The 13,201-nt window shown below is 34.3% G+C and overlaps 1 protein-coding gene across 2 annotated transcripts in view; it reads left to right on the plus strand.

The window, feature by feature from the left end:
• Positions 1-13,201, plus strand: part of LOC114342014 (serine/threonine-protein kinase S6KL) — a 342,669-nt gene that overhangs the window by 68,481 nt on the left and 260,987 nt on the right. For both annotated transcript variants that reach the window (XM_028292815.2, XM_028292821.2), the window contains exons 4-5: positions 2,924-3,047; positions 3,772-3,879. In XM_028292815.2, coding sequence (XP_028148616.2) covers positions 2,924-3,047; positions 3,772-3,879 — 232 coding nt within the window. The remainder of the gene's footprint in view (positions 1-2,923; positions 3,048-3,771; positions 3,880-13,201) is intronic.

Below are 13,201 nucleotides of genomic sequence, written 5' to 3' on the forward strand. Positions count from 1 at the left end.
AAAGTTAGTCCAGGGCGCATCTGTTTTGAGATGGACGTTGAGAGATGACTCAAATTTTTTTGCAGAAATTGCTTGAAAATAAATCAAATAATAATATTTGAGTTATCCTCCCTCTCAAAAAGGTGTAGAACATTGTTTAAATAATCAAAATGGCAAAAAATGAAGGAAAAATTCGATTTTATTCTTCGTTTTTTGATTATAACTTTAAAAGTATTCATTTCCGAGAAAAGTTGTACTAACATAAAAGTTGCGTAATTAAATTTCCTACAATATAGAATTGGTCAAAAATTTAAAAAATAGTCACCCTAGTTGCAAAATAGCAATAATTGCGAAAAAAACATACAAAATCAAGTATTGGCATTTTACGTTTTTCAACCATTTATGCTACACTTAGGACCTTCATATTTCACCCAGAAAAACTTTATGATGCAGTAAAACAATACTGTAAATTTCATTAAGATCGGTTCAATAGATTTTGCAAAATAAATTTCGGAATCCAGCTTTCGCAAAAAAAAATTCATTTTTTGAAAATGTTACAGGACCGAAAATAAAGCAGATGGCAAGTTGAAATTTTTTTTGCTTATAAAAGTGTACTGTACCTTTCATTTGCAATTTGCAAAATTAAAATCGATTAATTACCACGGCGCGGCGTCAGGAATTTTTTTTAAATAAGCATTAATTTTTGGTGCTACGCGCAGGACAGCGGTGTTCAGTTGATTTCCACCAAAATTTCTTCCAATCTTTATCTAATATATTATTTTCTTACTCTATATTTTGTTGTATTTTAATATTTTAATTCCACAAAAATCAAACTAATTTTATTATTGTTTGTGAAATATTGTTTAAACAATTGAATATATTTAAAAATAATAAATTTTTATTCTCTAAGTTAAAATATATGAACAAAGAAAGTTTTTGCTAATATAATTTATTTCAAAGGATAGAGTATGTGTTTTTATTTTGCAATAAACAAATTTATTTATTTACATCGAAATGTAATAAAAATTAAAATGTATCAATCATTATCAAAGGTCATTGGAATGACCAATCAGAGCAAACTATCCGCTGTCCTGCGCGTAGCACAAATAATTAATGTTTATTTAAAAAAATTCCCGACGCCGTGGTGTTAATCGATTTTAATTCTGCAAAATTGCAGATGAAAGGTACAGTACATTTCTATAATCAAAAAAAAATTCAACTTGCTATCTGCTTTATTTTCAATCCTGTAACATTTTGAAAAAATGAATTTTTTTTGCGAAAGCTGGATTGCGAAATTTATTTTGCAAAATCTATTGAACCGATCTTAATGAAATTTACCGTATTATTTTACTGCATCATAAAGTTTTTCTGGGTGAAATATGAAGGTCCTAAGTGTAGCATAAATGGTTTAAAAACGTAAAATGCGAATACTTGTTTTTGTATGGTTCTTTCGCAATCATTGCTATTTTGTAACAAGGGTGACTATTTTTTAAATTTTTGACCAATTCTATATTGTAGGAAATTTACATACGCAACTTTTATGTCAGTTCAACTTTTCTCGGAAATGAATACTTTTAAAGTTATAATCAAAAAACGAAGAAAAAAATCGAATTTTTCCTTAATTTTTTGACATTTTGATTATTTAAATAATGTTCCGGACCTTTTTGAGAGGGAGGATAACTCCATAACTATGCATTTGATTTATTTTCAAGCAATTTCTGCAAAAAAATTTGAGTCACCTCTCAACGTCCAAATGTACTAATGTTTTTACAGATGCGCCCTGGGCCTAGATTCCGTGCACTGTAGATATCTACATGTCGCTTTCTATCGATATTTAAATATCAAAATATATGAATTTTTAGCTTTAATTGAATTATTTTCTAGTTTTGCTCTAGTTTATCAATTAGAGTGTAACCTAGCAAAACTAGAAAACAATTCAATTAAAGCTAAAAATTCAAATATTTTGATATTCAAATATCGATAGAAAGCGACATGTAGATATCTACAGTGCACGGAATCCAGGCCCTGGTCTAAGTTGCCTTTCTGAAATCGGTAAAATACTTTCTGTGATTTTCAACTACTTGTAACACACTTTGCTTGCTTTTTTCATTTCAGACATCTCGTTGCCCCTCCCCCTCACAAAGGACGAATAAAGCAAGCAAAGTGTGTTACAATTAGTTGAAAACCACAGAAATTGTTTTACCGATTTCTAAAATGCAACTTTAATTATTAATCTTTAAACAAACTCTTACTCATGTAGTTACTATTTTCCATTTAAATCAATTTGTAACAACTTTATGCATTCCTTTATATTCAGATGTATACCTAATTAGTTAGAACAATGTGTTGTTTTTTAATGAGAGTAATTTTCAGTTAGGTACTCAAGATATCTTGAGAAAGACCAATAAAGGTAAAAAGGGTACTTACAAAAAGTTATAGATTAAAAATAATTAAAAATCTTTGAAAACCCCAAAAAAATTTTTTTGGGGGAGCTTGAGACAAGGGTTAGGGTTAACATTTTGGGCTGAAATTGACGGTTTATAGGCTACCCATCGCCAGAAAACAGCCGGGTAGATCAACATTTTTAAACTTTGGTTTTTTTTGGAACACCCTACTACACATAGTGGCCGGAATATGTGCCATACAGCCCTGGTTTATTGCATTTCCTAAGTATTTTGTGAAGTGATTTGTAATGATCTTTTGATTTTATCTCTTAACGATTATTTTTTGTTTACAAAAATTATACCAAAATATAAAGCATTTTTTGATTATTTATTACTTTGTTAAATGTTTGCGTATTTTCTTAGATAAACCCAATCTAATGACATAATTATTGTTGTTTATGTTTTTCGTTCATATCATCTGCAGATTATACTACATTGTTGTTGTTTTCGTCGTATTGTTCTCAACCGAGCAGTTCATTCTTTAATCGTTCGTTTTGTAGATCATTAAAGAAAACTCAGTGCAGCAAGTGAAGGACGAAGTACAGATCCAGAAGGTTTGCGGACATCATCCCTTCATAGTCAACTGTCCTTTCCATTGGCAGAGCCGAAAAAGATTATTTATTGGTAAGTCTTTATATTTATTTCTAGTTAATTCTCCAATTCAGCACAATGGACAAAAATGAGAGAAACCTATGTCCAACAGTAGACGCAAAGGGCTGGGGGTGATAATGATGATGAATTCTCCAATAAAATTTACGTAAATTAGGTAAATTTGAGAGAATTAGTAAATTTTTGACTTCGAGATGGTGGTAGTCTTGTACTTAACTGGTTTTCTCCGGGTATTTGCCACCTTACTTTGCGTTTTTTTTTCTGTATCAAGTCACTCTTAAAGTTATACAGTTAAAAGTTATACAGGGTGTTAGTAAATAAGTATGAAAAACTGTAAGGGGTAAGTCTACATGAAAATATAATGACAGTTTGCTCTATAAACGTATGTGCGCAAATGCTTCGTTTCCAAGATACGGGGTGTTGAAATTTTTTTTCAAACTGCGAATTTTTTTTTATTGCTTCAAGACCGTTTGAGCTATGAAAATTAAATTTGGTGGGTTTTAAGAGGTAGTTATTGCGCATTTTTCTATATACAAATAACAATTTTGTATTCATCATTGGCGAGCCTATGGGTAATGGTCTGAATTTTTTTAAAGAAAAAAATAGTACGCCACTGATATATTTCAAATTAGAAATTATTTTTGTATTCCACGTTTAATTTATGATAAAAAACCTTTCTTTAACTCTTTCTAAAACATAATATGTCTTATTCTTTAATTATATTTTTGTTTTTTTCCAGTTACTGATTTTGTAGAGGCAGGAGAATTGTTCAGCTTGCTTAAGAGTTACATAACCCTTCCCATAGAATTGGTGCGTTTATATGTTGCCCAGATAGCTCTCGCCCTAGGTAAGTTATTTTGTAACTTGTAGTAAATATTAATCATTAAGCTGTTGAGCAAGCCGCACAACACAGAGACAGATCAAAATAGCTGAGGGAGACCTATGTCCAGCAGTAGACGTGTACAGGTCGATGTTGATGATAATGTATTATACTCTTCAGATTATATCATTATGAATGTGATCATTATGAATGTGACAGAGCGCGTACACAATGTAGTTTATTTTTCTTCATCTTTTTGTATAGACATGACGCTGTCTGTTTTTTCAATGTGCCTCTAGTAACTTGTCGTTCCATCGTTTTCGTGCTTTTCCAACTGATTTTCTTCCTATTGGGGAACCGTCTCTCGCTGTACTTACGACCCTATTTACGTACTATTCTGTCTTTCATTTCTTTTCCGATATTTTTATTTCGCCATATTGTGTCATTCAGGCAACCTGCGACTCTGTTTGCTCTATTCACTTGATCTTCCACTTCTGTTTCGAGCCTTCCGTAGCTAGATAGATGCCTAATGTCTGTCCCACCTTGACTTTACACTATACGAACATACGGCAATATAATCCTTATGGGAGTTTTTAGAGCGGCGGTGCCGATTTTCTTCAAAAGAGTTTTCAATCGGACATTACCAAGGTCCTAAAAATGTTAAATTAAAACTAACGCCTTACAGTCAAGTAAAACAATATTTTTCATTGTTTTTTTGTGACTGATAGTCATTTTCGAAAAGTAATCAGCAATTTTATAATCGATATGCGTAATAACTTTTTTTGGTTAAGAATGTTAGAATATTCAACATTAAAAGTGGATGTTCTTCTATGGTTGTTAATTTATGTATTGACAGTATAGACAGTTCTGAAGTAATGTCAAAAAAAATATAATAGATTGTCAGTCAAGTTTAAGTAAAGTTTTATATTTTCCTACCAGGTCCTACAGTTGAGAATAAAATAAAGTATAATTGTTGATGGTCAGTTCACCTAAATTAAATTATAACAAGGAATATTAAATAAGCTTAAAATTATTACTGATAACATTGTATTGAGTAACTCATTGTTTATTTGGAAAAGTTGCATCCTAATTGCAGTTTATTGTTATTCTTAATGACTGTGTTCCAAGATGAAATTAATGTCATTTTAATGTGTTTTCACCCTACGACAGTGGCAGTAAAAGTGAGGAAGACGGGATTATGGAAAGAAGCTAGAATATATAGTTTAAATGTATTTTAATTATTTCTGTAGGTACCTACGTATTTATTAAGGTTTAACATATTTATGCGCTTAAATACATTATTATATAAATGTTTTATACAAAATTATTTTTATTTTGTTCACGTAAAGGTATTTTTAGAAAAAAAAAAATGTTTTAGAACCCCTGACAGCCACAAAATGTCAATAATATTAATTCCTAAGTTATTAATAGTTGTCCTATAGAAAAAAGTATGTTTGCTTAAAACCTGTTTCTGATAAAATTTGGCATCACTGTTGGTCATAAGAACCTGTACTGTAAAGTCAAGATGGAACGCCCATTAGATATTTAAACTCCATCACTTGTTCTATTATCTGACCTTCCAGCTCCAATTTACATCTTATTGTTATAAACATGCATTTTGTTTTTTTTTTGGCGAAATTAACATGTTAAATTTTCTGATGGTTATGTTAAATTGGTGCAGCATACGTTGTAAATCATCTTCACTTTGAGAGATTAGTATTGCATCGTCTAGAGATTATTTCATCGTCTAGATTAGTGTTGCATCGTCTAGATTATTTTAATCTGTGTTTCTCCCGTTTGTATCCTTTTTTAGTTATTACTTTTTTATTATTTCATTCATGATCAGTTGAACAATAAAGGACTCAAGGAATCCGGGTGAAGTCGAGTTCGCTCCGCTTCGTTCAGGTATATTTTAGAAGGGTACGAATTGGCTCCCCCATGAATGCGGGTAGGCTCTCATATAATCGCGGAAACATTAGACATTGTTGCCAAATCGTGTAATATTTATACTGCTTAGGAAATTTACATAGTGATATAGACTTTTTATAGGAAAATTATACTTTTAGACAAATACTTTTAGAGTTTGTTTTAGTTCAACATTGGCATATGTGGCAATTTTAACACAAATTATCGGTGTCGGCCAGTATGCGCTCGACCGTTTTGCGCTCTTACCTGAAATCGGCCGGTTTGCGCTCTACACTCTAATACCCGAAAGTTAAGTTAGGACCGAAGGGTTAGGTCTTCTTCCTTTCCCATAGATATTTCTAGGAAGGTACCTGTTTCTAACAAAAAGAGAAAATTTGAAAGAAGTGACAACGCTGGGTGATATTTTCGACATGTTTAGGTAAAATAAATTTTGTCTATGGGAGCCAATTCGGACTCTACCTTTTTTATTTCAGGTAAAATTCTTACCATTGGGAGCGTACTCGACCCCGTCCGGAATCCCCCTGTCTTATCCCATTGCCAGCTTCAATTGGGTCAGTTAGTTCATCTTTTACTTTTATTGTGTTGTCGTGGTAGATGTTTTCGATCGTTTTAATTATTCCTCGAGGTACCTCTCTTGAGTATAACAAATGGATAACATAATTTAATTTGAGTCTGTCAAATGCTTTCTTAAGGTCCACGAAACATACATATGCCGGTTTGTTGTATTCTGCCGATTTCACTTGAACTTGCCTCATTATAAATAGAGTCAGTGAATGATCTTCCCGACCTAAAACCTTGTTGTGTGTGTGTGTGTGTGTGTGTGTGTGTGTGTGTGTGTGTGTGTGTGTGTGTGTGTGTGTGTGTGTGTGTGTGTGTGTGTGTGTGTGTGTGTGTGTGTGTGTGTGTGTGTGTGTGTGTGTGTGTGTGTGTGTGTGTGTGTGTGTGTGTGTGTGTGTGTGTGTGTGTGTGTGTGTGTGTGTGTGTGTGTGTGTGTGTGTGTGTGTGTGTGTGTGTGTGTGTGTGTGTGTGTGTGTGTGTGTGTGTGTGTGTGTGTGTGTGTGTGTGTGTGTGTGTGTGTGTGTGTGTGTGTGTGTGTGTGTGTGTGTGTGTGTGTGTGTGTGTGTGTGTGTGTGTGTGTGTGTGTGTGTGTGTGTGTGTGTGTGTGTGTGTGTGTGTGTGTGTGTGTGTGTGTGTGTGTGTGTGTGTGTGTGTGTGTGTGTGTGTGTGTGTGTGTGTGTGTGTGTGTGTGTGTGTGTGTGTGTGTGTGTGTGTGTGTGTGTGTGTGTGTGTGTGTGTGTGTGTGTGTGTGTGTGTGTGTGTGTGTGTGTGTGTGTGTGTGTGTGTGTGTGTGTGTGTGTGTGTGTGTGTGTGTGTGTGTGTGTGTGTGTGTGTGTGTGTGTGTGTGTGTGTGTGTGTGTGTGTGTGTGTGTGTGTGTGTGTGTGTGTGTGTGTGTGTGTGTGTGTGTGTGTGTGTGTGTGTGTGTGTGTGTGTGTGTGTGTGTGTGTGTGTGTGTGTGTGTGTGTGTGTGTGTGTGTGTGTGTGTGTGTGTGTGTGTGTGTGTGTGTGTGTGTGTGTGTGTGTGTGTGTGTGTGTGTGTGTGTGTGTGTGTGTGTGTGTGTGTGTGTGTGTGTGTGTGTGTGTGTGTGTGTGTGTGTGTGTGTGTGTGTGTGTGTGTGTGTGTGTGTGTGTGTGTGTGTGTGTGTGTGTGTGTGTGTGTGTGTGTGTGTGTGTGTGTGTGTGTGTGTGTGTGTGTGTGTGTGTGTGTGTGTGTGTGTGTGTGTGTGTGTGTGTGTGTGTGTGTGTGTGTGTGTGTGTGTGTGTGTGTGTGTGTGTGTGTGTGTGTGTGTGTGTGTGTGTGTGTGTGTGTGTGTGTGTGTGTGTGTGTGTGTGTGTGTGTGTGTGTGTGTGTGTGTGTGTGTGTGTGTGTGTGTGTGTGTGTGTGTGTGTGTGTGTGTGTGTGTGTGTGTGTGTGTGTGTGTGTGTGTGTGTGTGTGTGTGTGTGTGTGTGTGTGTGTGTGTGTGTGTGTGTGTGTGTGTGTGTGTGTGTGTGTGTGTGTGTGTGTGTGTGTGTGTGTGTGTGTGTGTGTGTGTGTGTGTGTGTGTGTGTGTGTGTGTGTGTGTGTGTGTGTGTGTGTGTGTGTGTGTGTGTGTGTGTGTGTGTGTGTGTGTGTGTGTGTGTGTGTGTGTGTGTGTGTGTGTGTGTGTGTGTGTGTGTGTGTGTGTGTGTGTGTGTGTGTGTGTGTGTGTGTGTGTGTGTGTGTGTGTGTGTGTGTGTGTGTGTGTGTGTGTGTGTGTGTGTGTGTGTGTGTGTGTGTGTGTGTGTGTGTGTGTGTGTGTGTGTGTGTGTGTGTGTGTGTGTGTGTGTGTGTGTGTGTGTGTGTGTGTGTGTGTGTGTGTGTGTGTGTGTGTGTGTGTGTGTGTGTGTGTGTGTGTGTGTGTGTGTGTGTGTGTGTGTGTGTGTGTGTGTGTGTGTGTGTGTGTGTGTGTGTGTGTGTGTGTGTGTGTGTGTGTGTGTGTGTGTGTGTGTGTGTGTGTGTGTGTGTGTGTGTGTGTGTGTGTGTGTGTGTGTGAAAAAATGGCTTGGATGCGGGTCCGTTAGCCACAGATTTTTATTTTATTTTTACCTCAATTTATTAGTTTTGTTATATTCCCACCTATCTGACTCAAATGACTATATTTGTTTCTTTCAAGTAGTTTATCAGTAATTTAAATATTTCCATTTTATGACAACTTAGTAGATATTCTATACTAATTGGAAAATGAACTTGTGTTTGTCGTAAATTGTAATACAATTGATTTATATATCTCGTTAATTTTGCATTCAAAGAAAATATGGTTCAAATCTCTAATCGAAACATTATCACAAAAACAGACTGATGAATTAACTATTCCTAATTTGTGCAGATGTGCCTCATATTTTCCGTGTCGAGTTTTTAATCTGACGATAGTAGAAATATCTTGCTTTGGCAGGTTATACTTAAATATGTATTCAGGTGGCGGAGGAAGTTTAAAACCTTGTTGTTCGTCTGCTAATGTTATAATTTCATTCAGTTTGTTTGCTATCACTTTGGTTGTTAATTTTAATGTTGTGCTTAACGAGTTAATTCCTCTGTAATCCTCCGTTTCCGATTTGTCTCCTTTTTTGAGGAGAGGTATTAGGATGCTTGATATCCATTGTTGTAGTATGTTGTTTTGTTCTATTATTTTTTTGTATTAGTTTTAATACTTGTTTAGTCAGATCTTATCCTCCGTACGAGGAGTTCGTTCGATATTCTGTCCTACTTGTTTAGTCAGATCTTATCCTCCGTACGAGGAGTTCGTTCGATATTCTGTCCTCTCCTGGACTTTTCTATTTTTTAATTTTCTTAATGCTTCCTTTACCTCTCCCTCCTCGATGTTTATTTCCTCGTTTGTCGTAACTTCAGGTGTTGGTGGTTCATTATCGTCGCCTTTAGCAAATAGAGATCGGAAGTAGTCTGCCCATGATTTCTTCTGAATCTGTTTCGTTTTTATTAATTCGTCCATCTCCTTTCTTTGTCCTTTGATCATTCTCTATACTTCTTTTTATGTTCCTTAGAAGACGTGTTTCATCTGTTTTGAGAAACTCGGCTCTGTTTTGAGAAACTCTGCCAGTGTTCCCTTTTTATTTGTCGTATTAAGTGTCGTTATTCGTGCAGAAGTTTCATCATCAGTTCTCCATTTTCGTTTATATCATTTTCATTATGTTTTTGCTTAATTCCGGGTATTACTTGGTTACCTATTCGAGCGTCAAAATCTCTCAGTATTATCATCTTTCCTCTAACTTGATCTACTACTTGTTGTAATTCGTCATAAAAGATTTCCCTTGTTGTTTGAGGCTTGTTATTTGGCTTATCTGGGCCTTATACTTCGATGGTGTTCAGGTCTTCCTTTTCCATTCTAATTTTTGCTGTGACAATATTGACATTTTTGTATGTATTTTTGATGTATTAGTAATGCTACATTTTCTTTGGTCCTGTTTGCTTTTGCTACTCCACTGTAGATTAGTATATATTCACCTAATCTTCATTGTCCTTTTCCTTTCTTTTTTGTTTCTTGTAGAACGTATATATCTGTTTCTCTTTTAACACTTTGGTGATATCTTGATTTCTAGTGTTAAGTGATCTGATGTTCCGTGTGGTAATTCTCATCAATGTTTTTCTTTTGTCCTTCTTTCTCGCCATTGTTGTCTTCATATTATGATCAATCCGGTTCCGAGGCTTCACATTGTTTCTTTGAGCAGTATTCGTTTTTCCGATTGGTACGTGCTAACCTTGCCAATCACCCTCCATATTTCTAGTCTGAGTAGATTATCGGAGAATAGGCAATTTTTGCGAAAAATTATTTACCTGCAATTTTATTGCTGGAATCAAATCTGATGATCGTATATATCAGCGTTTCCCAACCGGTGGGTCGCGACCCACTAGTGGGCTGCGTGCGAATTTTAGATGGGTCGCGGCGTGGCTCTTACAGTAGCTGAATAACATACATATATATCATCATGGGTGAGAGATGGGACGCGAATATGGAAAAACATCAGAAGGTGGGTCGCCAGACATGAAAGGTTGGGAACCACTGGTATATATTAATAATATAGGTATGCAAAGTCTGCAGATAGTGTGCTACTTTTTTTATAAATAAAATGGCGCCCAAAAATAGTGTTTTTTTCAATTTTTGCTCTATAACTCCAAAGATATTAACTTAACACCAAAAACACCCAAATAAAAATTCACCGTAATTAAATTCTGCATAGAGACGTGTTTTTCCCGATTTACTTCGGCGAAAATTTTCCCCGGAAAATGCGGGTTTTTCCAACAAAATCTTTAATTTTCAACTAAAATTTTATATAAGTAATTGTTTATCAATAATTAAATAACTTGGTAATATGAAATCTCTTTTTGTATAGATTATAATTCCAGAAGCCGATGGAAATTTAATAAACAGTTTAGCAACAATTGAATTGTTAATTAAAAATTTACGGTCGCTATAATAACCACAATAATTGTGATACATAAGAATAACTATGATTTTTGTATAAAAAGACACTGTACCTATCTAATGCATTTCACAGAATTGAAATTGGACAATATAAGCGGACCCAGGGATATTTAAAAATTATCAACAATTTTTTGGCTTATAAACAAATAGAATATCTCGAGAAAGATTAAATTAAATTAAATAATGAAAACGGTATTGGAAAAAAATCGACAGGACGCTTCTTTTAAAAGAAAAAACGTTTAATTGTGATGAGTGGTTCCTGAGATACAACCGGTCAAAGTTGACCGGCATTTACGGCAAAGATGTAAACAATAGGATCATAATTTTTAAACCATCACCCTTTTATTTTTGTCCTCTTTCTCCACACCAATGTTCATATCTTTAAAGTACTCATAACATAAATTATTATAATAAAAACTATCGATATTACGACTTAAAATTGCCAAAAATGGCAAAATTCCAATCAAAAATTATGTTGGAGAAAATGTAATCTCAGAGTTCAGAATCGGTATTCGATAAAAAAATGCATTTTCTCGGCTTCACATGGAGCAATTTTCTTCATTCTTTTTTTGTTCCCAAGTAACTCGAGTAGAGCCATCTAACTAATGCATTATTAAATGTTAAAGTTGCATTTGTTTTGTTATAAAAAATTAATTTATTTATTATAATAAAAATTTTTAATTTGTTTAAATAAATATTGTTTAAATAATTATACAGCTTTCAAATAAGAATATTTGTGTTTTTTACGTTAAAAGGTACACTTGTAGTGAGTTTATCTAAAAAAATTCTACAACTGGAGAAAATATGTATTTTCTTTTCTTATAAATAAATTAATCTATTATAACAAAAAAATGCGTTAGTTAGATGGCTCTACTCGAGTTACTTGGGAACAAAAAAAGAACGAAGAAAATTGCACCATGGAAAGCCGAGAAAATGCATTTTTTAACGTAGACCGATTTTGAACTTTGAGATTACATTTTCTCCAACATAATTTTTGATTGGAATTTTGCTATTTTTTGCAATTTACACTAGTAATATCGATAGTTTTTATTATAATAATATGATGTTATGAGTACTTTAAAGATTTGAAAATTAGTGTGGAGAAAGAAGACAAAAATAAAAAGGTGATGGTTTAAAGATTATGATCCTATTGTTTATATCTTTGCCGTAAATGCCGGTCAACTTTGACCGGTTGCATCTTAGGAACCACTCATCACAATTAAACGGTTTTTCTTTTAACCCGCCATTACACGCGCTATGAGGGTATCCCTCACCATATTTGTTTATAAGCAATGAAATTGTGTAAACTAATACGATAACCTTAAGCACCCAGGAATGCCTTAAGCATGGTTCATGAGAGGGTATGAAAAAGTTATAGAATATTTAAGGCGGTCAGTGTGCTGTGTGATAGTTGAAAGAAGAGACATGCCTCTTCAAGTGAGGGAATTCCTCACTGCGCGTGCAATCACGGTGAAATCACGTTTCTGTTATCTCAAAGAAACTTTTAGGTTTTTATTTAATATTTAGGTTGGTTTAATTAAAATATTATTGTTTGGATTAGGTTAGTAACAGTGGCACACCGAGGGGGGGGGGTTTGGGGGTTAAAATCCCACCCAGAGCATATAGAAATATATATAAAAGAAGGTAGGAAAATGTAACTTGTCTTTCACAAATAATACAAAAAACTTTCGGTGCCCAAGCAAACCCCCCTCCCCTCAGAGGAAAATTCTAGGTGCGCCACTGGTTAAGAACCCATTTTTAAATTTACCTATCCTAATTGGGAAATAAGCCACAATATTTAACTTGAAAAATTGATTTTATTGACGTTTCGAATTCCACCTCGGACGTCGTTATCAAAATATAAAATATTAATACTTAATTACATAAATGCCACAAAGAAATAGCTTCAGAACAGTTGTTAATTTTAATTTGTATTTTTAGTAAAATGAATTCGCGTAAAGAACGTTAATTTCTTCAGTGGCTTGCTGAAATTGAAAATTAAGAAAACTTGCTTTTGATCTATATTATTTTTACTTTTGTTTTGTTAAATTAATAAAAAAAATTGGTTTACGAGACTTTCTATAATATGTGAGTACAATCCAATTTATATTTATACATGTTGACATTCATTCTTTCTCGAAATAAGTCGAATTTATGTAGGTGAGGGCGACGCTCATACGCGTGCAACCACGTCACAATAGAAGGCGCGTGTAACGGCGGGTTAAAAGAAGCGTCCTGTCCCTTTTTTTGCAATACCGTTTTCACGATTCAATTTAATTTAATATTTCCTTAGATATTTAATTTGTTTATAAGCCAAAAAATTATTTATAATTTTAAAATATACCTGAGGCCGCCTAAATAGTCCAATTTCAATTCTGTAAAGTGTATTAGATAGGTCTTTTTTAT

Source organism: Diabrotica virgifera, chromosome 8 (genome assembly GCF_917563875.1).
Source record: "Diabrotica virgifera virgifera chromosome 8, PGI_DIABVI_V3a".
In the NCBI taxonomy this organism is placed as follows: Eukaryota; Metazoa; Arthropoda; class Insecta; order Coleoptera; family Chrysomelidae; genus Diabrotica; species Diabrotica virgifera.